Source organism: Anguilla rostrata, chromosome 13 (genome assembly GCF_018555375.3).
Source record: "Anguilla rostrata isolate EN2019 chromosome 13, ASM1855537v3, whole genome shotgun sequence".
Lineage (NCBI taxonomy): Eukaryota > Metazoa > Chordata > Actinopteri > Anguilliformes > Anguillidae > Anguilla > Anguilla rostrata.
The window spans coordinates 12,703,596-12,731,369 of NC_057945.1; the positions used below are offsets into that span (position 1 = coordinate 12,703,596).

The 27,774-nt window shown below is 51.1% G+C and overlaps 2 protein-coding genes across 4 annotated transcripts in view; one reads left to right on the forward strand and one right to left on the reverse strand.

Moving 5' to 3' along the window:
- LOC135237410 (low-density lipoprotein receptor-related protein 1-like) overlaps nt 1–27,774 on the reverse strand; it is a 159,733-nt gene that overhangs the window by 17,766 nt on the left and 114,193 nt on the right. For all 3 annotated transcript variants that reach the window (XR_010324817.1, XM_064304541.1, XM_064304542.1), the window contains exons 37-66: nt 27,104–27,233; nt 26,841–26,967; nt 26,063–26,214; nt 25,553–25,677; nt 24,769–25,143; nt 17,431–17,620; nt 16,557–16,761; nt 16,225–16,417; nt 13,906–14,031; nt 13,031–13,159; nt 12,635–12,754; nt 12,435–12,548; nt 12,162–12,311; nt 11,696–11,818; nt 10,316–10,432; nt 9,499–9,627; nt 7,682–7,804; nt 7,407–7,547; nt 6,738–6,925; nt 5,841–6,024; nt 5,092–5,177; nt 4,710–4,829; nt 4,051–4,238; nt 3,487–3,692; nt 2,817–3,005; nt 2,203–2,351; nt 1,600–1,693; nt 1,030–1,146; nt 482–601; nt 185–307 (exon numbers count right to left, since the gene is read on the reverse strand). Coding sequence is in view for 2 of the 3 variants with exons in the window: in XM_064304541.1 (XP_064160611.1) it covers nt 185–307; nt 482–601; nt 1,030–1,146; nt 1,600–1,693; nt 2,203–2,351; nt 2,817–3,005; nt 3,487–3,692; nt 4,051–4,238; nt 4,710–4,829; nt 5,092–5,177; nt 5,841–6,024; nt 6,738–6,925; nt 7,407–7,547; nt 7,682–7,804; nt 9,499–9,627; nt 10,316–10,432; nt 11,696–11,818; nt 12,162–12,311; nt 12,435–12,548; nt 12,635–12,754; nt 13,031–13,159; nt 13,906–14,031; nt 16,225–16,417; nt 16,557–16,761; nt 17,431–17,620; nt 24,769–25,143; nt 25,553–25,677; nt 26,063–26,214; nt 26,841–26,967; nt 27,104–27,233 (4,533 nt within the window). In the remaining variant the exon portion in view is untranslated. The remainder of the gene's footprint in view (nt 1–184; nt 308–481; nt 602–1,029; nt 1,147–1,599; nt 1,694–2,202; nt 2,352–2,816; nt 3,006–3,486; nt 3,693–4,050; nt 4,239–4,709; nt 4,830–5,091; nt 5,178–5,840; nt 6,025–6,737; nt 6,926–7,406; nt 7,548–7,681; nt 7,805–9,498; nt 9,628–10,315; nt 10,433–11,695; nt 11,819–12,161; nt 12,312–12,434; nt 12,549–12,634; nt 12,755–13,030; nt 13,160–13,905; nt 14,032–16,224; nt 16,418–16,556; nt 16,762–17,430; nt 17,621–24,768; nt 25,144–25,552; nt 25,678–26,062; nt 26,215–26,840; nt 26,968–27,103; nt 27,234–27,774) is intronic.
- On the forward strand, nt 20,766–23,725 carry LOC135237413 (galanin receptor type 2-like). Its single transcript, XM_064304547.1, has one exon. It carries the CDS (start codon nt 22,090–22,092, stop codon nt 23,182–23,184), a length of 1,095 nt encoding a protein of 364 aa, XP_064160617.1. The 5' UTR covers nt 20,766–22,089; the 3' UTR covers nt 23,185–23,725.

Here is a 27,774-nt window from a genome sequence, read left to right on the forward strand (position 1 = left end):
ATTATCTGTGCAAATTGCTTTTTTAAATGTACATTTTTGTAAAACTTTTCAGCTTGCTAGCATGACAGGTTTATGAACATTCTCTCATGCTACGCTGTACTTCATTAAATTTGACGCAGGCTGAGGATGTAGTGACTCAGACGGGCGGGTCCTCGGGAGAGGGAGGGCCGGCTCGGGGCCTTACTGCAGTTGGCGGGTTCGTCAGAGCCGTCCACGCAGTCGTTGTCGCGGTCGCACACCCAGACGCGCGGGATGCAGCGCTTGGTGATGGCGCACTGGAACTGGTTGGGGGCGCAGGTGACCTCGGCTGTGGCGGGGGGAGGGGAGGGGGCAGGGCACATAATTAACAACTCATTTAATTAACAACTCATTACTGACTGAGGAATTAAACAAGCTTAATTTTAGCCATAGCATTTTTCTACGGTGAAGAAATGAAAGTATCGGGGTTCAGAATGAGGATGGGGGGGGGGTGAAAACTTACGGCAGTCTCGCTCGTCCTCCCCCTCTCCGCAGTTGTCCTGGCCGTTGCAGCGGAAGATTCCGGGGATGCAGCGGCTGGGGTGGGAGCATTTGAACTGGCTGGGCAGGCACACGTGGATATCTGCAATACAGAGAGAGAGAGAGAGGGCTAAGACAAATGCACATCTGTAATAATACACAGACTTGCAAATAACTTGCATGAATATCTGGAGCAGAAAGAGAGAACGCACGCACGCACGCACACACACACACACGGACACATGCATGCATTCACACACACACACACACACACACACACACACACACATTACATTAACAGGCATTTAGCAGACACAAACCAGAGCGATTCATACATCTTTACATAGTATCCATTTATACAAGTAGATATGTACTGAAGCAAGTACCTAAGTACCATCCTAAACTTTCTGGTTACAAGCCCAGTTCCCAAACCATTAAGCAATTGCTGCCACGCACACATGCACACACGCACGCACGCACACACACACACACACACGCACGCGCAGCCACCAGACAGGAGAGGGGACGCACCGCAGTTCGCCTCATCGGAGTTGTCCTGGCAGTCGTTGTCCCCGTCGCAGATGTAGGCGGGGTTGGTGCAGATCCCGGTACCGCACTGGAACTGACCCGGGCGGCACTTAAACTCAGCTGTGGGGAGGTGGAGGAGACGCACACACACACACACACACACACACACACAAACATGGCAGACACCCACATGAGTGCACACCCACGCACACACACACATGCCAGCAGACACCCACACACACACAAAAACACACACATTTTGTGCTTTTAGTTCAGTGATTATAACCAGTAATGACTGTTTTGACTGTCATATGTTCATGGGAAAAAGTGGATTGTTTTTTTTGTTATTTAACCTTTATTTAACCACAGCTCTCTCAGGAACTCCACAAAGGAAACTGCTTTTTATTTCAGAATTGGAAAAAAGACATTCAGAAATAGTTTCAAATTTAATTTAGAATGACGGCTCTGATTCGACAGGACTACTACGCACTTTGCGGGCCAAATCTTGTGTGTTGCAAGCTTATAGTTTTCTGTATCTGTCCTCCTACACTTCCCATAATCCCTCAAACTCACGGCAGTCGGCAGGCTCGTCAGACCGGTCCCCACAGTCGTCCTCTGTGTCGCACTTCCACCAGAAGGGAATGCACTTGTCGTTCTGGCAAACAAACTGCAGAGGAGGAGAGGGGAGGAGAGGAGAGGAGGGGAGGGGATATATAAGTAACATGGTTATAATGGTTGAGGTTTATGTTACCCACAAAATGCAGTAATTTATTTATTCAAATGAAGTAATCCGTTATTCAACCTAGTTTCCGGCAGAACTAATGGCTCGCTAAAAGATGCTCGTTTTTTGTAGCGATGCTTACAATTATTTTGACCTGCTGCAAACAGGGGGGCTTGCGCACCACAGATCTACTTTAAAGTCACAGCTGCCAGCGATGCAGTATTGGCACGGCAAAACAAGACGTTTTCCACAAAATGCACTGAAGCCACTGAAACAAGGCAGCACCAAGCTGACAAACATCTGCCAGTGTCAGCAGTAGGTTAAAGATCAGCTATTGCACCCAAGACTATCCACTCGTGACTCCACAAGCCCATCAGTATCACATTAAGCTTGCTGTCTATCGAGACCCCTTTCCACGACACGTCCCACCCAGCCCCCCCCGGGGGGGTCCTGACCTGGCTGGCCGTGCAGTTGGACATGCACTGGCGCCCGTCGTTGGCCAGGTAGAAGTTGGTGGGACAGGCGCACTTGTGGCCCCCGCCCGGGGAGAGGAGGCACAGGTTGCTGCAGCCCCCGTTGTCCGTCTGGCAGGGGTGGTTAGTCACTGAGGAAGAAGAGGGACAGTCAGAAAAAAAAAAACTATCCTCGATCCTGCAGCAGTGAGAGTGACCCTGTAGAGGTCAGCTGTTACACACACTGGCCTGGATTCAATCAACATTCACCTTCAGCTTTGACTTGCAGATAAATACAAGTGCCGCTTTTTTTACCATCACAAACACTATTTGGATGCTTAATTTCATTAAGATTGCTCTTATTTAAAAGTGAGTCAATGTTACGGATAAATAGAGAATTTATCCAGGTGTAGATGTCACTTTAAAAGTGCATGAGTGGTGGTGGTGGGGGCACTGTTGCTTGGTGTTTTGGGAGGCACTGGCATTCTTCCCCTTCCCCAAACAACCATTTGGTTCTAAGTCCTGACTGACAACTCTTCCATTCAGGCTAAAAACTGTATTTTTCTGACATCTACTGCCCCCTGTCTGCACACGGGGGTACAGCAGTGGGTGCGGACCTTCGGGCTGGCGGTAGGGGTGGTAGATGTGGATGTCCATTGGGCGGTGCAGGGTGCTGATCAGCATGGTTTTGTTAGTTCCCAGGGACTTGTGAGCGCGGTTGATGGACTTGGTCTCCCAGTCGGTCCAGTAGATGAACTCCTCGAAGATCGTCATGGCGAAGATGTGCGGGATGTCCTGGCTTAGCACTGCGGACGGACGAGACACCAGAACACCCGCTCACTATGACAACGCTGAGTTATCATCATCAGAGTCTCATTTCTACACACGTCAGAAATGATTATACTACTATTGCCATAGACCATACTGGACACGCATTGTGTGTGAACTTCATTTAGAATATGACAGGAAAAACTGAGCTTCTATGATTGATTTGGTAGATTGCTGACATTACACAAAATTTTGTCTAATTTCTTTGGATCTGTATGAAAACCAAGACATATAGGGAGGTTTAAAATGTTATCCAGAGACAGAAGCTATGAACCAGGCAGTCTGGATGAAAACTGAACCAATCACAACCCTACACCTTCCCCCCTTCAGATAACAGACCGATGGAGTTCTTCCATCCAACCATGACCTTGGATGACCTCGATGCAGCCTCCGCCTCCACCAATAAGCTCTTCTAACCTGGAGCCCTGAAGCTCAGGGCGGGGCAAGCGGCCTGCTGACCTGTGTGGCGGTTGGTTCCGTCCAGGCTGGCAAACTCGATGTAGTCTTCGCGGGCGTCGGCCCAGTAGATGCGGTCGTTGATGAAGTCGAGCGTGAGGCCGTTGGGCCAGGTGATGCGGTCCTGCACGATCACGCTGCGGTTGCTGCCGTCCATGCCGATGCGGCCGATGTGGGGGTTATCGCCCCAGTCCGACCAGTACAGGTACCTGTGAGGGACAAAACAGGAAGACGGCATTGCTCAGAGAAAACCGGGTTCTGGGGAACTACAGGGTCTGCTGGTTCTTAATGCCATTCAGCACTTAACTGATGAATTAAAACAGTTCCTCAGGCCTGGACTACTGGTTTATTGCATAGTAAAAATAAGCAATTTGCCTTGGTCTCTCAGCTGTCTGCGCAATAAATGGACTGCAATTTCAAAGGCTGTCGATGAGCCGTGGAGATCTCTTTCTCAAAACTTCAATTTTGTGAGTGTGTGGATGCGGGCACGCGTGTGCAGGTATCTGCGTATGTGCAGGCGTGTGTGGGTAAGTGCCCGTGTGTAGGGGAGTCGGTGTGGCGGCTCACCCGTTGCGGACGTCCACGGCGACGGCGCGCGGCTCCCTCAGGCCCGTGTTCACCAGCACCGTCCTGTAGGCCCCGTTCAGCTTCGACACCTCTATGGTGTCCCTGCCTTTGTCGCACCAGTACAGGTTCCCGCCCACCCAGTCCACAGCCAATCCGTCTGGGTTGCTGAGAGAGGTGCGGTGCAGCACCTGTCAAAGGAGCCAATCGGCGGGTCACAGAGTGGGTCAGACATGTCGAATTGACAAATCAGTGAATCAGCGAATTGGAAATGAGGGTTGTAAAGAGACCGATATGCACTGCATGAGGAGAAGTAGTTCTAGAACTTCTGTAGGGGCAACAATAACAAAGAAGAAATTTCCAGGAGAAATTTTCAAGATCGTCCTTAACCTTCTATATTCAAGTTTCACTCCTTGTGAAAATCTAATTCTTACATTACTGTACAGAATGCCAGCCGGTTATTTACTGTATTTATGTCACGACTCATACTGTGGAATCAGTCTTGTTGCCCTTCTCTGTACTTCGAGGAGCTTCTGTACAATGTTGAGTAGCACAAAGCCTTGAGGTCAATGATTATACTCAAGACATAAACAAATATCCCTCCACAGCATGTCCCTGAAATGGAAACTTGTACACTGCTATGGCAACGTGGCCACACCCACCTGTACATTGCTGCCATTGATGTTCATGCGGCGGATCATGCTCCCCTGCGTGGTCACGTCCGTCCAGTAGATCATCTGCTCCCTGTAGTCAAAGTCCAGGGCGACCGCGTTGTTCAGGCCCTGTCACACGCACACACAGACACAGACACACACACACACACACACACACACACAGACACACACACACACACACACACACACACAGACAGAAACACATGTATAAAGCGGTCAGCACTCCAGCACTACTCCAGTCATACATCTCAACGCCAGCCCGTTCTGAATGGTGGCAGCCGATCCGTTTCACTCCCTGCGCTGATCAGCGTTTTGATTGGTTCAAAGAGGCAGCGCCAACGGCAACGCTCAGACTGTCCCCAGGCCTCACCTGCTTTAACAGGGTGTAGTTAGAGCCGTCCAGGTTCAGCTTCCTCAGGTAGTAGCGGTTAGCGAAGATCAGGAATGGCTCCTCCTCTGCCGGGACGAAAGCAGGGATGGAGGGGCAGAGCGAGAAAAAAGAGAGAAAGAAAGGGAGGAGGGAGACAGAGATTTAGTTATTAGTGAAAAACAGCAAAAATGGCTCTTATTCACAATACTGCAGCACTATTGAAGGCTACAGTTACCACACCACTTAAATATTCAGAACTCTGTTGTAAATTGTCATCATCTCTCATTGTTTTTTAGCCCATCTTTAAATAATTCACGTGCATATTAAATTGAGAGAAGCCGAGGGCTGCCAGACTGAGAAATTCCACACAGGTTTAGAAACAGAAATAAATATATATGTTTAAAATGTACTCAAGCTTCTTAAACATCCCAGTAAAGATTGCCAATATTTGATTTCATGTTCATCTGTGCTAATTATAAAGTATTACCCAGTGTGTTAAGAGGGGTGTTTTCTCCCAACTTCAGAGGCAGAGGCAGTCCCCATCATCACCACTTTAGAGGTCATGGAGTCCAATGCATTTAGGGGTTTATTATTTGGCACAGGAAGCCATAAATACGGCTAACTAATGGGGGTGCACTATTTGGCGGCTGCAGCAGCAAATGGCACAGCTGGCACCGGCTGGACCTGGCGGGCGGCGCGCGTCTGGGGCGGGGTGCCGCGTTTCCAGGGCGACGGCGGGCGGGCCTTACCGGAGGTGGACTTGCAGGCGGTGTGGTCGTCGGGCCGCTGCTGGAAGCCCTCCACGCACAGGCACTGGAAGCTTCCGTAGGTGTTGATGCAGCGCTGCGTGCAGGGGTAGGTGCTGGTGCACTCGTCTATGTCCACGCAGGTCCTCCCGTCGTCCTTCAGGTGGAACCCGGGCTGACACCTGCACTGCAGGGGGGCAGAGGAGACGCAGGTCACACACACACACACACACACACACACACGGACGCACCAGACACACGGACGCACGCTCACACTGTAGTACTGGGGAACTGGGTTTGGGGGTTGCAAAAATGCAGAAGTGACATGTGTGAATGCTAATACTACCAGCACTTGAGATGCCAGATCAAAGTATATCATTATGTGCAGAATTATTCTTAAAATAATACTGTGCATACATCCAAGCAAGCTCGCCAAGCATAAACAAGGTATCGCTGTACAGTATATCGATCACCAGCATAAGAAATTAATGTGAACAATAAATGCCAAGGTAAAATGCATTTGATTACAGTTTTGTTTTTTAACGTATGTCAGTTTGTATCCTCCCACCCCTCGAGGAGCGTGTACCCTCAGACAGGCGCTGTGTTGAGGCCCCGCCACTGCCCCTAACTTGTAGCTCCACCTACAGCCCCTACCTTGTAGCCCTGCCCACTGCCCCTAACTTGTAGTCCCACCCACTGCCCCTAACTTGTAGTCCCACCCACTGCCCTTGCCTTGTAGTACCGCCCACTGCCCCTACCTTGTAGTCCCGCCCACTGCCCCTACCTTGTAGCCCCGCCCACTGCCCCTACCTTATAGCCTCATCCACTGCCCCTACCTCATAGCCCCGCCCACTGCCCCTACCTCATAGCCCCGCCCACTGCCCTGCCCACTGCCCCTACCTTGTAGCCGATCTTGAGGTCCTCGCAGAGCTGGGTGCAGCCGCTCAGCTTGCGGTTCAGGCACTCGTTGACGAAGCAGTTGAGCTCGTCGGAGCCGTCGCCGCAGTCGTCGTTGCGGTCGCACAGCAGCGTCTCGTTCAGGCACTTCCCGTTCTTGCACACGAAGGCCGTGTCGTTGCACTTCTTCTCTGCTCCGAGAGCGGGAGACACGGGGGGGGAGGCAGGCGTGAGCCCCGAAAAAATCTAACAACAGCGTTCAACTATCAACTATTAATAACATAAATGAACATAAACGGAACACGAGGGGGTCTAATTACAGCCACATATTAAAAGATAATAAAATTATCACGTTACGCAGTTGAGTCATGTTCAACGATAATAACAATGATGTGAAGATGTGTTCTAATTGAAGTCAGGTGTTAACCCTCCGACTACGCATACATTTTATGACACCTTTTATTTTCGGGGGACCCCTACAGTTTAACTGACATGAAATGACTGCAATAGAAAAATTTTGATACTTAGTGTGTCACCTTTAATATCTCCCAAATAACCAGCCTTTTATCCCTAAATATTAAAAATCAGTGAGAAGCTTACGACTTCAGAGTCTGAGGAGAGAGAAAGTTGGAAACCTGTACGGGAAGGTGCCACCGGAATCAACCGTCATACCTGGGCCGGTACAGTGGGGGTTTTTGGGTGCCTCGTCCGAGCGGTCGTGGCAGTCGAAATCCCCGTCGCACTCCCACCTGCCCTGGGCCAGGCAGCGGCCGTTAGCGCAGCGGAACTCGTTGGGCCCGCACGTGGGGTACTCTGTGAGGGGGGGGGGGGGAAGGGGAGGGGGGGGGGGATGGTTAGACTAAATCAAAGGCGAAGCGGCCCGCCTGGGGGCGCTGTGGAGAGCCGTCCCGTTTCACGTCCGCCCCGCCCCGCGCGCGCGCACTCACCGCACTCGGGCGACTCGTCGGAGCCGTCGCCGCAGTCGTTGTCGTGGTCGCAGACGAAGTGCTTGGGGATGCACTGGCGGTTCTGGCACATGAACTCGCTCTCCTCGCAGGTGTTGGTGAACACTGGAGAGATGGGAGGAGAGGTGTGGAACACCGCAGCTGACAGCAAAACCGATGAAGTTCCATTTTAACTGTCCCCAGGCTTAACAAATCACTAAAACCCGTCCAAAATTAGTGGCCTGGGCGTGAATTTTAAATGTTAACAGCTGCACGCAATTGCCAATGACATGTAACATCCATTGAACTACTGTTCCCAAAATCCCCCATACAGTAGGAGGTGTTGTTGCCCGAAGAAACTTCACTTCCTGTTCTTACAGCTGCCAAACGCCTCAACAAAGCTACATACTTTTATCTTAATTTATTGTTTTGTTCTTGACTGTTTATGGTGTATGCTGAGATGTGGAGACACACAACAGTCTTTGAAGGACATTCTGAATCTTTAAATCTTGAATGATCACATTAGTTTGTCACTGCCAAAGCCTTCAAGGGCACTCGTGCCTGTTCCCCTACACATCTCCCGAACCAGCTTGTGGGTGACAACTCCCTGGATCTGCGCCATAATCTGATGCTCGTACAGCCCAACTGGCGCCGTTTAAGGGCGGGGTCTGTGGGTCGGTCTGTTAGGCTACAACAGACTTCCCACCAGGTGTTAATTACCAGAATTTGCATGATAAAATCTTTACGGAGTGAACTGAATTTAATTTGACTTACTGAAGACGTCTCCAGTAAGGTTTTAAGGATCAGTTACTACATCTGCGTGCCAAACCATTCAAATCAGCAAGGGGTTTAATGAGCTTCATCTTCTAGTCCTGCTCCATTCTCTCCAGAGAACTCAATTATGCATTAAATATAGACTTCCAGGGAAGAGCTAAAGCACTCTTTAAAAATAACGAACTAAAGTGAACATGGCATGTGTGAAAGTTTTGACATCCTGTACTTAATAACACCACTTTTTTCCATCAGTAACCTTCATCTTTCTTTCCTCAGAGTTCTTTATGGTTGATTTTGAGTTTTGTTTACGATCGCTAGCCGAATGAAACATTCATTTTGGCGCGCAAGACCAGAAAGCTTCATTTTGGTCTCATCTGACCACAGCACCCAGTTCCAACTGAAGTCCCAATGCTGAATTCTGATTGGATCCTAGGGTTGTGGTCAGATGAGACCAAAGTTGAGCTTTACAGCCAGGCACACCAATTGTGGGTTTGGCATCAGAAGAAGGATGCTCGCGTTGAAATAGGGCTTTGTATCTTTGATGTTATGGCCTCAAAATAAACCATGTAGTACTCGCGTGAAAGAAAGATGAAGGCTTTTTGTGACAGCTCCTAGATTCAGAACTACTGTAAATCTGTGGGGAGACGTCATACATGCAGTGCATACAAGGACACCTACAAGTATTTATGTGCTAGAAGAGTCCTACAAGCTCTACAAGGAAGAGGTGGAAAAAAAATTCAAAAGCAAGAATAGACAGGGAGGACACACACACATGCACACTCATTCACTTGCACACAGTACCATGCACACTTACTCACACATATTTACAAAAGTGAGCTGTTATAATATGACAATGAGAATTATGGTTCTATCTATTTTTTTTTGTTACATAAAAACACCTAGAACACATATACCTCCACATGTAAAACAAATTAACTGTTGCAGTAGATCAGGAGCACTGCAAAGCCTAGCCTGAACACTGACGGAACACCACAATTCTAACCTCACAGTATTCGTGGGTGACCGGGGGGGGGGGGGCAGCTTACCGCATCCGGCCTTGACGCTCTCGTCCGCGCCGTCGGGGCAGTCCTTGTCCCCGTCGCACTTCCACCGCTGGGGGACGCACACGTGCGACCCGGGACACTGGAACGCCTCCGGGCTGCACGTCTTGTTCTCTGAGGGGCGTCGACAGAAGAGGCGTTGGGTTCATTCTGCATCTAGCCATTGATTTTTTTAAACTTTGTTTTCAGACATTTTGAATAAGGATGAGGTCATCAGCACCGGTTCTAGGATGTACTTTTAAGGTCAATGCACCATGTGACAGGAAGTGACTAAAATGTCTACACTGATTTGATATGACAATCACACCATAACATGGTACTCAAATGTACCTCTTTTCCTTCTTTCCGTTTATTTTTTGTGATATGACTTGTCACCGCTATTTATATCTATTTGTTCATGTGAATGAAAGGTGTTTCTATTATAAAATAACTGCTAATTAAAAAACATAAGTGTTAATTAAAGTGTAAATAAGAAAGTTACATATTTGTTGGGCTGTAATTGTAATTGGCCAACAGACTGTTTTCCATAGAGTGGTCCTGTCACAAAGTGGACAAGGTGCCTGGGTGAGTCCCCCCTCCAAGATCACATGGGTCTCTGCACTGGCGACCACTACTCAGTAAGACCCTGCTGTGAGATCCACAGACAGTGCACCTGACACTGCTCAGGTCATGCGCACGCCACGTGTTCTGTGACAGAAAGGGAACTGGCGGGTGGGGGCAGCGGGCGGAGCGGTCGAGCGAATGGCGGGCGGGTGAGCGAACGGGCGGTGTCGGCGGTGAGCGACGCGGCGGGGGCGCTTACTGCATCGGCTGTCCTCGTCCGTGCCGTCGCCGCAGTCGTCCGCCCCGTCGCAGACCCAGCGGTCAGAGATGCAGTGGTGGTTGCCGCACTCAAACTGCGTGGCCGAGCAGAACTTGTCTGTGAGGGAGAGAGAGAGAGAGCAGAACTTGTCTGTGAGGGAGAGAGAGAGAGCAGAACTTGTCTGTGAGGGAGAGAGAGAGAGAGCAGAACTTGTCTGTGAGGAGAAGAGAGGAACAGCCTCACTGAACAGCAACATCGCTCTCATACAACCAGAATTAAGGAAATATTATTAGGTGCAAAGTAGGCCTCATCATGTAGAGGATGATATGATCGTGCAGGTAAGAGACGCCGTGTTGGGTAGGAGAGCATGTGTTAAATAAGAGACAGCTGGCTGGGTAAGAGGGAACATAGTGTGCAAGAGAGCGCCTGTTGGGTAAGAGAGCGTATGCTGGGTAGGAGAGTGCATATTGGGTAAGAGCATGTTGGGTAAGAGAGAGAGTGTTGGGTAAGAGGGAGTGTGCTGGGTAAGAGAGAGTGTGTTGGGTAAGAGTGAGCGTGCTGGGTAAGAGAGTGTGTGCTGGGTAACAGAGAGTGTGTTGGGTAAGAGTGAGCGTGCTGGGTAAGAGAGTGTGTGCTGGGTAAGAGAGAGCATGCTGGGTAAGAGAGAGCATGTTGGGTAAGAGAGAGTGTGCTGGTAAGAGGAGCGTGCTGGGTAAGAGAGAGTGTGCTGGGTAAGAGAGAGCGTGCTGGGTAAGAGAGAGCGTGCTGGGTAAGAGAGAGTGTGTTGGGTAAGAGTGAGCGTGCTGGGTAAGAGAGCGTGCTGGGTAAGAGAGAGCGTGCTGGGTAAGAGAGCGTGTGCTTGGTAAGAGAGAGCGTGTTGGGTAAGAGAGAGCGTGCTGGGTAAGAGAGAGTGTGCTGGGTAAGAGTGAGCGTGCTGGGTAAGAGTGAGGTTGTTGGTAAGAGAGAGCGTGTTGGGTAAGAGAGAGCGTGTTGGGTAAGAGTGAGCATGCTGGGTAAGAGAGCGTGCTGGGTAAGAGAGAGCATGCTGGGTAAGAGAGCGTGTGCTTGGTAAGAGAGAGCGTGTTGGGTAAGAGAGAGCGTGCTGGGTAAGAGAGAGTGTGCTGGGTAAGAGAGAGTGTGCTGGGTAAGAGAGAGCGTGTTGGGTAAGAGAGAGCGTGTTGGGTAAGAGTGAGTGTGTTGGGTAAGAGAGAGTGTGTTGGGTAAGAGAGAGCGTGCTGGGTAAGAGTGAGTGTGTTGGGTAAGAGTGAGTGTGCTGGGTAAGAGAGTGTGTGTTGGGTAAGAGTGAGTGTGCTGGGTAAGAGAGAGCGTGTTGGGTAAGAGAGAGCGTGCTGGGTAGGGAGTAACGGCCGCTCCACTGACCGCAGTGCGTCTCGTCTGCGCCGTTCTCGCAGTCGTTCTCCTTGTCGCAGGTCCAGCTCGTAGGGATGCAGCGGCCGCTGGGGCAGGCGAAGAAGTTCACCGGGCACTTGGTCTTTTTCTTTTCTGTGTGGGGAAAGAGCGCCGGACACAACCAGATCAGAAAACACTGCACACTGACCGTAATACGAACATCACATTCCGTCTCTCCACGTTGTAAACACCCTTTTAACCGCTTTTAACAAAGAAAAAAACGTTCTTGTGTCCACTTCTTTATCTTGTTTGTGTACATCGGTAGAATTGCTATGCAGCACCAGGACATTACTCACGCTGGAAAAGATCCCAGCTGCAATCTCAGGTGCAATGAACACCAGACGCTAGCAGCGCTGATAATCTAATCTCATGAGTGTGTGAACAAACAAAGTCAATGGGGAGCATGCGAGCACTTGGGTGTGGGCGCGTGCATCACCTGGACAGTTTCGCTCATCAGAGAAGTCCCCGCAGTCGTTAGAGCCATCGCAGAGCCATGACGAGTCATAGCAGAACGTGGTGAACTCACACTTCTGGTACGTCAAGCCCTTCACTCCCAGACGGAAATAGCTGGAGCAATCAGTGGGAGCTGTGGGCGGTAAATACAACAGTAAATACATTACACTATCGCCCCCTTTGGCCTGGAGGACTTACATTATTTATTTATTTATTTATTTTTTTTACACACAGCCAATGGTTTTGGTGCACTTACGGCAGTTCATCTCATCGCTGGCGTCGTCGCAGTCCACCACCTGGTTGCAGCGGCTGGAGTTGGAGATGCAGCCTCCGTTCCGGCACTGGAACTCCTCCGCGGTGCACAGGGTCGCTGCGAAACACCAGAGCGGTAATGCCGCGGCGGCTCGACGCGACGCCTCGCCACGGAGCGGACGAACGGGGGAGCGAGACACTCACCGTTGCAGGGCTGCTCGTCCGAGTTGTCGCCGCAGTTGTCCTCCGAGTTGCACCAGAAGCGGTGGGCGATGCAGCGCCCGTTGAGGCAGCGTCTGTAGCCCTTCTTGCACACGCGGTTGGCTGAAGACGGGGGAAAAGGGAAAGAGCGCAGGCTTTTCAGAAGCGCCTGGCGTTCCTGCATCGTTGTGCTCTCACAGCGGACGGGGCTCCAAACAGCCCGTTTTAATATTAGCGCCATTAGCCGTGGCAAGGACACATTAGGAAATGCCGCTGTCATTGGGACTGGCAGCACAGTCACACACACGCACACGCACACAGACATTCTCACTCTCTCTCAGACGCACACACAATGCCTCACGCACGTACAAGCGCAGGACACATCGGCAGGCAACGCACCGCAGTAGGACTGCTTCTCGTCGGACTTGTCCTTGCAGTTGGCCATGCCGTCGCAGGTCTGGTTGTAGCTGATGCAGTCGCCGTTCCCGCACTCAAACTCGTCGACGCTGTTGCACGTCGTGTTCAGGGCTGCCGGGACCAACAAAGAAAAGAGGACATCTCGATAAACCTCAGGTCTAAATCACCTTGCGCATCCCACTGATATTCTCAGACCGCAGAGCACCAACAGGTCCAGGGTGCACGGCTTTGACATTTAACCCTGGATACCATGTTTTGCTGGACAGAGACGGCAGTAACCTCAGCTCGCAAGTGCTTATTCCCAGAACAGCTCCAGAATGTTCTGGTAAATATTTCCAACATGGCTTTCTGGTTGTACCTTGAAAGCTATTTGTACCTTGAATATGTTATTCAGTGCTGTTATTCCAGTTTAAAAAATGTAATTGTGTTTGTTCATTGGGAAAAAGCAATTTTCAGGAAGTCTGGAATTTCCAGTTATACATGAAATATACTATATACTGAACATTCTTAAACTTTTATTGACACACATCTTGCCTAATACTTTCCATAACTATATGATAACCTCCAGGGGATGTTAACTGTAAGTTACTTCTGTGCATCTGTCATTTGTAACAATAAATACCTTCAAAGACAGCTTGGGGGAATGTTCTCATAACAACGTTATCTCACACCCAAAATGGGAATCTCAGGTTCCTGAAACATTTTGTGTTCTTCAGGAAGCAAGTAAACAACCGACTGCTAAAAGCAAGGCTCGCACAACCAAGCACTTTCCCAGGGTTTGCTCTCTACGCCGCTGCTAGCCAGCTAAACGCACACATCCTTCCCTCCCTCTCTTGTGTCCAGATTGGCTTCCTCACCTGAGCAGGTGCTGTCCTCCATCAGCTTGCGGTCGCCACGGCAACTGCAGTTGACCCGCCCATCGGAGGTGAGCAGGCACAGGTCCTGGCAGCCCCCGTTGTTCACCCGACAGGGGGAGAATTCGCCTGCAGGGCGACGAAGCGGTTAGCGCGAGCCTCACCTGTACAACAGGTTGCTTACTTTACAAGAGTTTGCATTGCTTAGCCCTGCAGATCAATGATCAACCCTCAACTATGACCCACTCCTGATTATGACAAGACGAGGAGGAGTCGGGTCTAGCGTTCCCCATGCAGGAGCGGGTGGCAATCGCGCAAGAGCGCAGTACAACCGATGATCCTTCAGGTTGCATTTGATCAAAAATCACCCCTATACTGACACATACGAGAGGGACTTTCTTCAACTTCACGTAAACAGGCAAACAGTTCAGCAAACACCTAAATTAAATGGCCAAAAACATGGTCTGTGAAGAAAAAAGTATCACGCATTTGTTTGTAAGTCACGCTAAAGGAGAGGTGTTTACTGAATCAAAGCCTTAATGGAGGGAGAAAAGGGAAGAGGGTTAAGAAGAAGAAATTGGAATACATTTGTCAAGTGCAAAATAATAATCCACCAGTGCTCCCTGGCCACCTCTCTGCAGTTGATTCTAAGCGTTTCAAAAGCAATAAATGGCATATTTAATTATTGGATTTTTTGGGGGTGGAACTCCCTGTTGAGATTAAGAGACTGAGGCAGAATTAAGCAGCCGAGCACTCCTTTAGGGGGGGGGGGGGCAGCGCTCCTTTGGGGGGGGGGCAGTGCTCCTTTAGGGGGCAGCAGCACTCCTTCAGGGGGGGCAGCGTCCTTGTGGGGGGGGAGCAGTGCTCCTTTAGAGGGGAGCAGCGCTCCTTCAGGGAGGGGGCAGAGCTCCTTTAGGGGGGGCAGTGCTCCTTTAGAGAGGAGCAGCGCTCCTTTAGGGGGGGGCAGAGCTCCTTTAGGGGGGGGCAGTGCTCCTTTAGAGAGGGAGCAGCGCTCCTTCAGGGGGGGCAGCGCTCCTTTAGGAGGGGGGGGAGCAGTGCTCCTTTAGAGGGAGAGCAGCGCTCCTTTAGGGGGGAGCAGCGCTCCTTTAGAGGGGGGGGCAGAGCTCCTTTAGGGGGGGGGAGCAGCAGAAGTCCTGCTCGTGTCAGGCCTGATCCTCAGTGACTGGAGGGGGGGTGGGGGGGATAGGGGTGCAGCACTAACACAGCGCTCTCCTGTCCGCCCACTAACGTGACCCAAAGTGGACTGGGAGGGACTGGAACTCACAGCCAACCGCCTCTCCGCGTGAGGGGCCACCTGCCGCGACGGAGGGAGGGATGGAGGGAGAGAGAGAATGGGAGAAAGAGTGAGAGGAAAGAGAGCGGGGGAAAGAGAGTGAGAAGAAAGGTAAACGGTAAAAGAGAAAGAGGAAAGAGAATGGGAGAGAGTGAGAAGAAAGAGAGAATGGGAAAAGTGAGAGAGAGGAAAAAGAATGGGGAAATGAGAAAAAGGAAAGAGAGGAAGGAGAGTGAAAGAAGAAAGAGACAGAAAGAGTAAGAGAAGGAAGAGGCATAAAGAGGAGATGGGAAAGAAGGGAGAAAGGAAAGGAGCGAGAGGGGAGAGAGGCAAAAAGGTTAAAAGAGAAGAGACTGAGAGATAGAGACAAACATGGTCGGGCAGAGGGAAGAAGGGAAAAGGAGAGAGAGGAGAGAAAAAGAAAAAATAGAGCTGGAAAAAGAGCGAGGGAGAGAGGTAATAATAATAGAAACAGAAATAATAAGGGAAACTGAGAGACAGACAGAAAGAGAAGGACGTGGGACTGAAGGACAGACCACAGAGCGATGGACAGGAAAGGGCGGTTGGGGGGGGGGGTTGGCGGGGGCGGAGGCAGGGCGAGGTGTCAGAGGAACCGGCCGGGTCTCAGGTGTTCCACACGCCCCAGGTGTCTCCAGCTCATTCCGGCTCCTTCTCACACTCAAATTGCTTCTGTCACTTAATTATCCGGACGCTTCCCACAGGACAGCTGTGGAGAGCGAGACGGCACAGAAAAACAGCCCCCAGCCCCCCTCCACTTCCAACCAGGACACAGCGGGGACTTCAGGAGAGAGAAACAACTAAAACTATTTAACCCCCCCAATGCATCCTGGGATGGATCACAAAGCCCCGAAACAAAAAGCCGTTTGACTGAGGAACAATAATCAGGAAGCTCGAGAGCCGCTGGATTGTGGGAGGGATTATAAATCTTTCAACGGATCAGTCAGTCTGGGAAGTGCTGGTGAAAGCCCTCAACAGGCCATTTAGCAAAAGGACCGACTGAAACTCACAGCCGTTGGTGTCGTTGGCCACGGCGGCGATGCCCATTGGCTGCTGGGGGATGTCCGCCCGCAGCACCTTCATGTCTCCGCCCACGTACTTGTCGGCCCGGAGGACGGCCCTCCGGACCCAGTCGGTCCAGAAGATGTAGTCGCCGTAGACGGCCAGCCCGAAGGGGTGCACCGGCTCGTTTTTCAGGACCACCTGCAGGGGGCGCACGTGGACGGGACTCATGAGACCTCAGCCCTGCTAGCGCAAAACGTTTCAAAACGTGCAACAGCGATGCGGTAGGGTTTTTTTTCTGCTGGGTCTGGAGTGGGAGGGCGTCGCCGGGGTAACTCACGTAGCGGTGCGACCCGTCGTACTCGCAGCGCTCGATCTTGTCCAGCGTGGCGTCGGAGAAGTAGAGCTTCTCGGAGCGGTGGTCGATGGCCAGCCCGTTGGGCGTGCGGATGTCGTGCCCGATGATCACCAGCACGTTGGCGCCCGACAGGGACGCCCGCATGATGCTGGGGGACTGCTCGTTCCAATTGGTCCAGAACATCAGGCTGTGGGAGGGGGGGGGGGGCTAGAGATGCAGCAAGAGTAGTGGAGGAACCAGAAGAAAGAGCGACAAAAAATGAATTTAAACAAGAGCTGTAGCTACTGAACCTGCATCACAGACAACCGCAGAGAACTGTGGTCCACATTAATGAAGTGTATGTATAGCAAGAAATTTGACAATTAAAAAAAAATTGTATCACCCTCATACCCAATTTTAGAGTGCCCAGTGCCATTAACTATCTTGCCCTGTTGCAGTAACATCCTCTATCAGTTTTAACAGAGCTGAGCTCAGCAGGGCTGGGAGGACCGTGCAGCCAGCCTCCCCTTCTCCCCCCCCCCCCCCCCGCAGTCCTTCACTGCCAGCTGTGCAGCTACACAGGAAGACGCAGGCACCGGTCCACCATAGGAGGTGCCTCGCAGGAAGACAGAGGCCACCCCGCCAACCGAAACCCTCCCCCCCCCGCCATCTGGGTGTTACTACAGGCCACGGTCGGTGCTGGCGGAGCCTGGATTTGAGTCCAGACCGTGGTGTGCGTAGCCACACTGATAAATGGTAGTTTACATGGACATACCACCCAAAACCCCCATTATCAACAAAACCCAGGACTCTTCTACAAGTCTTCTACTGGTCCGGTGCACACTGAGCCCTGCAAAGCAGAACCGGGTGCACTCACTCCTGGCACTCGTCCAGCACGAAGGCGCGAGGGTGGTCGTCGCTGGACATGGTGACCACGGTGTCGCGGTCGTAGGCGCCCCAGCGGCTCTGGTCCACCGTGTGGCGCGTGATGGTGGAGGTGGTGTAGCTGGTCCAGTACAGGGTGTCCCAGGCCCGGTGGTAGGCCAGCCCCTCCACCGAACCCACGTCTGCAGAGAAGGGGAGGAGGTAGAGAGAGAGGGAGGGAGGGAGGGAGGGAGAGAGGGAGAAAGGAGAGAGCGTCAGTAACACAGACCCCAGCGGGACTGCAGTCACAGCCTCGGCGGGAAGCCGTACGAGCCGCGCAGCAGGCGCTGGGGGCGGACGCTGTGAGGGGCTTTCATTTTGGGGCGCCATTTATGCAGGTCATAATAAGTCGTTCTTCCCATCCACAGACACCCCCCCCTCCTCCTCCTCTTCCTCAACGGTGTTGCTAATAGAGGCAGACCTCCCGCCAAGCGTAAGGGATCTGGAGGCCCCCCTAAGTATTTGCCTAGGAGCAGAGAATGTTCCGTGCCTGTTGGGCTCCTCCAGACAGCGAGCCCAGCATAACAGCCCTCGCTCTTACCCCCCGCCACCAGCCGCTAACTCCGCGCCGTGAACGGCAGCCAAGAGCGGGGAACAGATTGCGTGACGCTGGGTACTAAGTGCCCGCCGGTCGAGGGCCCGGCGGGCCTACCGCTACCAGGCCGAGCCAAGGGAGCCGGGGCCTTCTCCTCGTTTCACGGCTGACCGCGCACACCGGCTAACTCCGCTCCCCGCGGACGGCGTGCATTTCACGCCGACGCGTTATTCCGGAGACGCAGCGCAACGGAGGAGAAGCACAAGCGTTTTTAACCCCAATAAAAAAAAAGGCGTTTTTCTTTCTTTTTTTCTTTTTTTAATCGCGATCCTTGCGGATTTTTATCCTCGCCATAAATATAACGGCTCGTAGCTTCAATGGTACGGCGGGCGCGTCCGGGGTTAAACGCCGTGTGAAAGAACGCGCTCGCGCCATTTGCCGAGAAATAATTGAACTGTGCGGCACCAACAATAACGCGAAGCGACACCGTGTCTCTTAGCACCGCTGAAGGAGGCAGCCTGCCGAGGTGCGAAAGTGTCTCAGATGCTACCCACGCCGCCTCCATAGGTGGTGTGGAAACAGAGCCAGACGCACACTTGGAGCCAAGCTTCCCTATAGATTATGAAAAACCTTCTGTGGGATGCACCTTTGGGCCAAGTCTAGATTCCACACCAGATGTACCGTTCAAAATATAAAGAAGTCCTATAAGTCTTGTTCCTGACAGGCTGTGGGCTACTCTTGCCAGCACTTTAGCCTGTATTCAATCGAAGTGTTCCCTTAATTTCTAACCGACAAACTGAGTGCAACCTTTGTATTCAACAATCAAAAAATAACCTAAACAAAAAAAGCTCAACTAAACAAAAACAATCACTTGCATTTAACACATGCGATTTTTAAACTGATGACCAAATATGATGAAATCTGGATAGGAGTTTGAATTTCACATCTGGAGTCAAGTGTAGGACTTACTTTTAAGTTTGGTAGTCTGGGCAACTGGGGATAAACACAAGCTTACTGACAGGAAGAGCTGCATTGAAACAAGCTGATAGTGTGAGACAGTGGGGTCACATTTGGCTGTTTGGTTGAATATAGAGGCCAAAGAGCTGTAGCAAGCCAGGGCAGATGGCTAAACTGTTGTGGTTTGGAGACAAACTGGTCTCAGCCTGCCAGATAACTTTCGTATTTCTCTTTCTCACATGGACTTTTCACTACCCCACAGTGTAAAAACATGTTATGCCCCAAGGTAAAAAAAAAAACAAACAAAAAAAAAAAAACTTTTTTTTTAAAACTATGTTGGCCTTCAAATCAATATCCAGTTAGAGTAGGCCACTTCTGTTATACCCTTCAGCAAGATGCTCCAGTGACATTCAACTTTGTGTAACAGTATAACAACAATAATCTCGTATTTAAAATGTTTCTTATTAAAGAATTACTATGACAAGCACTTCAATACATACTTTTTAAATTTCTTCAGACATTGCTCATGCTTCTAGACTTTTTAAAAATTAATTTGTTCATAATGAATAAAACATGGAACTGCTCATAATACAGCGATTAGTCCTAAATTTTCATTACAACCCACTGAGGAGAATTATGGAAAAAATACAACTTGATTTAAGTGGGTTCAGTAAGTGCTCTTACCCTTTATGATTTAGTGCATGTGGGAGGTCGTAAAACTCTAAGAACTGAACAATACATTATGATGGATAGGGCTGTCTGGCTAAGCAAATAAACTGCAGTTTTATAAAGAACAGGAAGTACATGGTACGATGTAGCATAGGCTAAAACACGTAGGCCTATGTACGACACAATGCATATTTTCCTAAAGATCTCTGCAGAGGCTTGTTTCTGGAATATTCCTCACAAAGTCTCACAAGGGGACAACAGGTCTCAAACGAAACCCGTGGGAAATTGCCGGTTTTAAAAAGATTATTATTTATTGAAAAAAATCATAATTATAATTATTCACTACCTTCCAACTGAATGAAGCATTTAAGCACACATTTCCAAAAAGGTCTTGCTCATGTTGAAGTAGTCTACATAAAGCAATATGTAATTCTGACAAGGTTTATGTTTTCAGGGCGAAACATACACTTCCGGTGTCTATGACTTTTACAAACCCAACTCTCTTTCTCAGCGCAGTCCTTCTTTTAGCCTAATTGTGAACTATTTTGAAAAGGCCGTTAAACCTAGAAAAGCAGACAGATTCCACACAAGGCACTCAATCAGGGGGGCTGTGCTAACGCAGAATTATTTAGTCGCCTTCGGCAATATAAACAAGGCCTTTTGCTGCCGTGTTTTTTTCTCCGCCGACCTCTCTCCGCTCAGTCACGCATCCCCCCTGCCTGCAGCGGCGGACGCCGAAAGCAGGATTTACGAGCTCTTCAGAAAGCGCCTGCTCGCCATCGCCCCGCTCTCTATTCGCCACTAAAGGCACTTTGTTTTTTTATTGCCGTAATCTCGCAATGATAAAAAGGCCGGGCTACCCCGGGCGAGCACGTGCGCTCTGGTAAAAGTCAATTATTACCTCTCGTCAGATGTAAAGGTTGCGCGGGGCGCGGATTGGTGTTGAGGAGGAGCAACGAGCCGCGCATTTCAACCCGAGTGACGTAATCTCCAGAACTAATTCTTCTTTAAGACAGAGTTGACAATTCCTGGCGTGGGTTACTGACTGTAGGATCCCTGGACGGTGGCCAGCCCTGACATTCCGGGGAGATTCACGGGAGCAGGGATTGCAGAGCAGTGCAAACAGGAGCATTAAGATAAACACGGCGCTGGTTAATCAGTGAAGACCTCCCGTGGGCAGGACAGGAACGGGGCAGACCTCGCTGGCGGTGCGGAGCGCAGCAGATCGAACGGAGAACACCGGAGGAAACGGGGGAGCTGCAGACCGGCCGTTTCTAAAGGACCTAAAAACGGTACGGACCCCCCAACTCAAGACCTTCCCCCTCTTCTTCACAGGGCACCTCCACAGGCCGTACGTGCTTTGGGCGTCTATTTAAGATCGGTGAGGATTCAGCCACTGAAGCCAGAGCCTCCCGTCTCGCCTGACCAGACGGAACGACCGGCTCCGCTCCTGGAATCGGAGGGGGAAAAAACTAGACTTTGTTGGAAAAGCCCTTACAACCGAAATCCAACTGCTTTTGTAGAGAGAGGAACAGCGCAAGCCCTGGGGAATTACTTGGACCGTGTTGCTTAGTTTTGGAAAGATCAATAACAGCCTGAAAGTGATATTTGTCTTGACTTCAAGTGGAACGGACTGAAAAGTTTATTAACATTTTTGGGAAACATGTTGGGGTATCGATGGTGATCCAAGAACACTTATTCAGAAACTCACGCCATAAAGACTCATATTCCACAACCTTGACCCACTGATCACTGGAAGGATTTATGCTTCATCATTATCTCTCTAATGAGATAGGACTTCATAGTCAAACCTTGCTTAAGCTCCAGGAAATGAACAATCGATAGCTAAGAAGGGCGTGTACAGCCAGAGAACAAAGGCAGAAACCTGACGTGAGGGGTGGCTGGCAATTTCAGTACCAATCCCAGACTTTGACTCAGCGGACAAGCCAGGGCAAACAGTTCATCAGGGCGAAATCATTCTGTCCACTCGAAACTGTTAACCCTAAACCAGCGTCATAACCAGTGGGTGGTATTAGCCAACTACTTTCAGGACGGCAGAAAAGAAATGAGTCAAAGGAATGATAATGTAAGCTACAGGAACCATACCATAAAGGAGTGCAATCTTTATTTTCCTGTGTGAGTCAATGTCGTGGCTGCAGTTTTCCACCGACCGCTATTACACTTCTGGCATTTGGCAGACGTTCTTATCCAGAACGACCACGAAAAGACAAGCGCATAAATCGGAGTTTAAGAGCAACGGTAACCGTAAAGGTGGGAGGCAAATACTCAATATGTGAAAACCTACTGTATGATCGACTGTGAACTAGTTAAGCCTATCAGTTAAGCTTGGACATTATCAGTGTCCAAGCCAAGCTTGGGAAAATCAGGACAGCTGATTTCACTCGTCACTGTTGTTATCAGTGCAGTGATTTGAGTCACCAGTTGTTCCCCATGGCTGATGGCGAAGCGTTGCTTGGGAACGGGACGGGTGAAGGGCATGTGGAGCAGGTGCTGCTGCCTGTGCTGGACTCCCTAATTATGATTACGGGGGTGTTCGGGCACAGCCTGGTGATCGTCATCCTCACGGGCCGGTGCAGGAGAGCAGGAGGCCGGCCACCGCCGGGGACCGACACCCTTCTCCTGGCACTGAGCGCCGCCGACCTGCTGCTGCTGGCCTGCCTGCCCTTCCACGCCACCGCCACGGCGATGGGCCGCTGGCCCTTCGGCGAACCCCTCTGCAAGGTCGTCAGCTTCACGGGCGTGGCCTGTTCCTCCGCCAGCGTCTTCACCCTGGCCGCGTTGGCCGTCACCCGCTACCTGACAGTGGTGCGGCCGACCTCGGCCTACCTCTGGCGGAGGCAGGCGAGGCTCCAGCTGGTGGTGGCAGCGCTCTGGCTCCCAGCGATAGCCCTGGCGGCTCCCCAGCTGGCCTTCCGCGTGGTAGGCACCACGGGTCCGTTATACTGCTTCGCCTTCCTGGCCGACATCCGGCAACAGCTGGCCTACTCCATCTCCCACTTCCTCCTGGCCTTCGCCCTGCCTCTGAGCGTCATAGTGCTGACGTACGCCCGGATCTACGGCTTCCTGGCGCGGAGGCGGAAGTGTTCGGCCCCCGAGACCCGCCTGGAGCTCTACCAGAAGCGAGTGACCCGGACCTCGGCCCTGCTGGTGCTGGCCTTCACCCTCTGCTGGCTGCCCTCCTACGTCCTCATGTTCTGCCTGGTGGGGGGCACGGCGGACGGCTCGGGCCACCTCGAGGCTCTCTCCGTCTTCGCCCGCATGGCCGGCGCCTCCTCCACCATCGCCAACCCCGTGCTCTACGTCTTCCTGTCCAGCAAGTTCCGGAAGGACCTCCTGGAACTGTTCCAGGTGAGGGGACCCCGGAGGTCGTGCTGCTCTGAGCTCCGGGCCAAGGAGCCCGCCCGGTCTCCGGAACCTGAGGTGGAGCTGGGCCAGCCGCCCACCACCGCCCTGAGCGAGCCGGAAAGCCGGATCATGGGCCTTCCACCATGTTTCAAACAGGATTACCCAGCAGGCGGTTCCTAGCAGTTACACAGGACAAGTCAACTTGCTGTAGGGGAATACTTATCGTGAGCGCAGGATATTACGGTCCACAGGACACACGGAGACTTATTAAAGTCTCGCCGAGACTCTAATTCTCTATGTCCTGTATGACTTCAGGGTCTTGCATTAACGCTCATCCCATTTTCCGGGTCAAAAGAAATTTGTGCAGACAGAACAGTAACTAGAGGTGATGTTGTCTTGCAGACAGGTGAGCTGTAATCAAAGCTGAGCTATTTGAGTGAGGGACTTCACCTCAGGGCAAGCAAAAAATGCAATTAGCTTGTCCATAGGATGAGCACTTCAAAAAGGGCTTGTGTCAAAATGACGACTTCAATGCGGCTTTCACCATAAGCAAGAACATGACTGCAGGACAGAAAGCCCCTTCAAGCACGAAAAGCAACTTGTCAATTGGTAATCATAAATTGTATTTTTTTCTTAAAAACATGGTACTACATAAGTCATGATGCCCTCCATTTCACCGAGTGCCTCAGGATATTTTTAAAAAATAAATATTGTGAAACTACCTCTGTTTTGATTCCTTGCTGTACCAAAGAAATTGCCATCCCCTGCTGTTTATATTCCCCCAGTGGGACACACAGAGCGCTTTGAGTTTGTTTTCAAAAGTGCTGAGGGGAAAAAAGAGCCTTTCAAAAGAGATTCAGAGTTTTAAAAAATGCTAAGCTGCGGGTTTTTCTTCTTGTGTGTGGTGGTCGGACAGCCGAACAGATTTTCCTGCCGCGTCTTTGAACCCTTCCAGTTATGTATTAATTAAAGCCACACACTGGTGTCGAGGGGGGTTGGGCGAGTGGCTTTGTAGTGTCAACACTACTGACTGCTCTTTTATGTGAGGAGAGAGAGAGTTTGTGTGTGTGTGTGTGTATATGTGTGAGGGGCTTGGTAAATTTGGAGGGTCCTTGGGCCTGTGTCCCTCTGTAACTTTGGAAGATGGTAGAACCACACAGGGGGAGGTGACCATGTGGTCCCTATGAGGGTGGGCCAAGAGCTCTCAGGACGGCAGTTCCCTGACTGCAGATCCAATTCAGCACCAGTTTGGCCCTTCAGCCACAATTGAGGGAGGACAAAATGGCCGTCCGACTTAGCTGAACGAGGCAGTACAAGCACAGGATTGGTTTTTTTTGGGTGTTGTTCAAACTTGTTAAATATGTCTACCAATGACAATTCATTTCTCAGCATAACAGAGACAGTTCAGCCGCTGTCAACACCATTTCAGTAGAGAGCAACTAGAATTAAAAGACTCTGATCTGACACTCGCGTCAGAAGTGAGTCAGTGGAACATGTCATTTTGTTTCGCTACAGTATATAGCAAAATTAACGCATGGAATGGCTATGTATAAACATGTCATTCAGACTATCATGCTGTAGGAGCAATACTAAACAATGCACGGAACATGAATGACTTTCAGCGTCCCTGGCTGTAAAGGACATGTGCACTGAGAGAACATTCTTCCCGTTTCTGATAAGACGTAACATGGCTGAAATCGGGGCAGCCAGTGGTGTCATGGTGGTGACGGAGGGGGTGAGGAAGGTGGAAGGTCTCATACTCACTCTCCACCACGGTCTTGCGGTCGGAGCCGTCGTCGTTGATCTGCTGGATGTTGCCGAAGTGGATGTCGCTGAAGAAGATGCGGTTGGCGCCCTTCCCGCCGCCGCCGCGGTAGTCGAAGGCGAGGGCGATGACGTTCTTCATGTGGTCCGGGTCCTCGAAGGGCTTGATGGGCGCGTTGAGGTTGCTCTCGTCCGACAGGTGGACGCTCTTCAGGATGGTGCGCTCCGAGTACAGCAGGTAGCCCTCGTAGTCGCGGCACCCGCTCCCGTCCTCCGCCAGCATGCCGTGGGCGCAGGCGCAGGTGCGCTGGTCGTTGCCGCGGTAGAGGCAGAGCTGCTGGCAGCCGCCGTTGTTGTCTTTGCATACGTTTGTCCCTGAAAGGTTATAAAAAAACAGCGGTAACAACGCAGCATGGATGTGATCTTACCCATCAGCCGTGGTCTCGTTAAATGGCTGTGATCTCACTCGGCTGTGATCTGATAATTATCCGTGATGCCACTGAGCAAATGATCACACTCATGTTATCAATGATTGTTCTCAACAACTCAGTCTCTCAGGTGTGATCTTTCAACAGCTGATACCATTCAACTGTGACCTCGTTCTGAAGACCTGTTGCTGCTGTGCAGCGTATCCGAGTCGCAGATCGACAACAGGATGACATCAGAACAACTAATCTAACAAAGCAGAGAGGAATGTGCTTGGCTGAACGTACTAAGAAAAAAATCCTCGTTACGTCCAACCAAGCACTTTCCTTGGGTTGAAGGGATTCAGCGGGGGACGTACCCTGCTGTCTGGCGCGGTTGAAGACCTTGATGTCTTTAAGCTGTACACCGATGCCAGTCCTCAGAGACACGGATTCGGTAGCGTTGTCCTTGTGTCCCCGCTTGATGGAGCCATTCGCGTGAGTCCTGGCAACATAGCAGACAGCAAACATTTAGGGCACTAATTCAAACATGAAACAGTCTAGGGCAAGGGTGCTAATGTGACACAAACAGGAAACAGACTAAGGTAAGGAGGCAAATCCAATTCAAACAAGAAACAGTCTAAGGTAAGGGCCCAAATGTGATTCAAACAGTAAACAGTCTAAGGTAAGGGTCCTAAAGCATTCAGACATGGCCCTAGCTTGTTACAGACAGGCATCCAAAAAAAATAAATACAATAATAAGGAAATAAGGGAGTGTGAGAATGGAGGAGAAGAGATTAACAAAGGAGGAGAGAGTGAGAGGAGAGCAAGAGAAGAAAGAGGGTGGAGCAGGAGGCTGTGCCGGGTACGCAGAAGGGAAGCCGGGTCACCTGTCGCTCCAGTAGATGTAGTTCTCGAAGACGGAGACGGAGAACATGTCCATGTTGTTGTTCGCCAGCACCACCTCGCGGTTCTCCCCCGTCTCCAGGTCGATGCGCTCGATCTTGTCCGTACGGGCGTCGCACCAGTAGAGCATCCCGTCCTGAGGGGCAAAGTGGGAAGGTTACGTCTGGAAGTCCTCCGGCGCTTACTGCGGTGCCATTCCTAACGGAGGAGTCCTGTTTCTCCACTAGTCGATTGTGTCTTCGTGTGTGTGTGTGTGTGTGTGCGCGTGCGAGTGCACATATGCGTGTAAGAATAAACAACGGGGTTCAAAGGTACTTTGTGTAAACAAACGGATTCTCTGGCCGCACTATTTGTGCAAAAACTACGCTGCGTATCAGGGGTGGGCAATCACATTCCTGCAGAGCCAGGCTTCACGCAGGCTTTTGCTGTCACCAATCGCACGGGCCAAATGAGCTCATTCGCTGAGCGCACTTATGCTGGTTTAACCGCAGATCGGACCGCAATGAGGTGTTTCATGCTGGGACGCAGGAACGGTTTCACTCGTCACTCAAGAACTTATCAAGAAATGTGGCTAAAATATCAATTACAAAAAAAAGACCAATTGAATAAAAGCGGAAGTTGGCATGAAATCCAGAGATGTGGCCCTGATGTATACTGAAATTGACATTACGCAGACAGAAATGCCCTGGGGCTCTTTCCGGTACTTATGCTTAATGCGGCTCCTAATGGAGAATTCAGGAGCGTGCGCGTAAGCGATCGCACCTGGTAGTCGATGGAGATGCCGTTGGGCCAGCTGATGCTGACGTTGACCAGCACGGCCCTCTGGGTGCCGTCCAGACGCGACCTCTCGATGCGCGGGTACTGACCCCACTCGGTCCAGAACAGGTACCTGCACGTGCGTGAGCGAACGCAAACGAGGGGGAGAGAGAGAGAGAGAGAGAGAAAGGGGTTTTAGAAAGGCCGCGCCCTGGCGAAGCTTCTCCGCGGTGCGTGCGGCGCCGGCCCGATTCTCGGGGGGGACCCACCCTTTCGCGGGGTGCACGGTGATGGCCCTCGGCTTGTCCAGGCCCTGGGAGATCACCACGTAGCGGAACGACCCGTTCAGCCGGGCCACCTCGATGACGTCGAAGCCCTGGTCGGTCCAGTAAATGTTTCCTACAGAGAGAGGAGGAGAGAGGGAGGGAGAAAGCAGGAGAGAGAGAGGGGGAGAGACAGAAAGAGATGAATTAGACTTCCGTTATCTGACACGGTTGAAAATGATTTATGTGTATTTGCCAACCAAACAATATTTCACGCGTGAGAGTGTTGAAAGTCCACCACCTCCCTGCTTCTCCAACTCTTTCCTGGTATTCATATGGCATAAAATGAGCCATTGTGAAGTAATGAAATAAATATTCGAGCAGCAACTTTAAATACAACAAAAACAAAGTCTGTAACTGGGGATTTCACAGCGGCTGTACAGAAACGTTGTAGTGGGATTTAATAGGCTGAGTGGAAAGCACTGCAGTTATCGTTATTCATCCTGTCATGTGACTGGCACCCCCCCCCCCACCCCCGACCTTGTGCAGACCGCGTGTGAGCGGAATAACTGCGGCGGAGCAGGTAAGCCCCCCCCCCCCCCGACAGGCCGCAGGGCCACAGTCTGACTGCTAATGCCGTCTGAGAGCCCCCCCCCCCGCCCCCCACCCCCCGGATT

Bases quoted from the DNA above. Each gene is read 5' to 3' on its own strand.
- LOC135237413 (XM_064304547.1), top strand. From the start codon at position 22,090: ATGGCTGATGGCGAAGCGTTGCTTGGGAACGGGACGGGTGAAGGGCAT.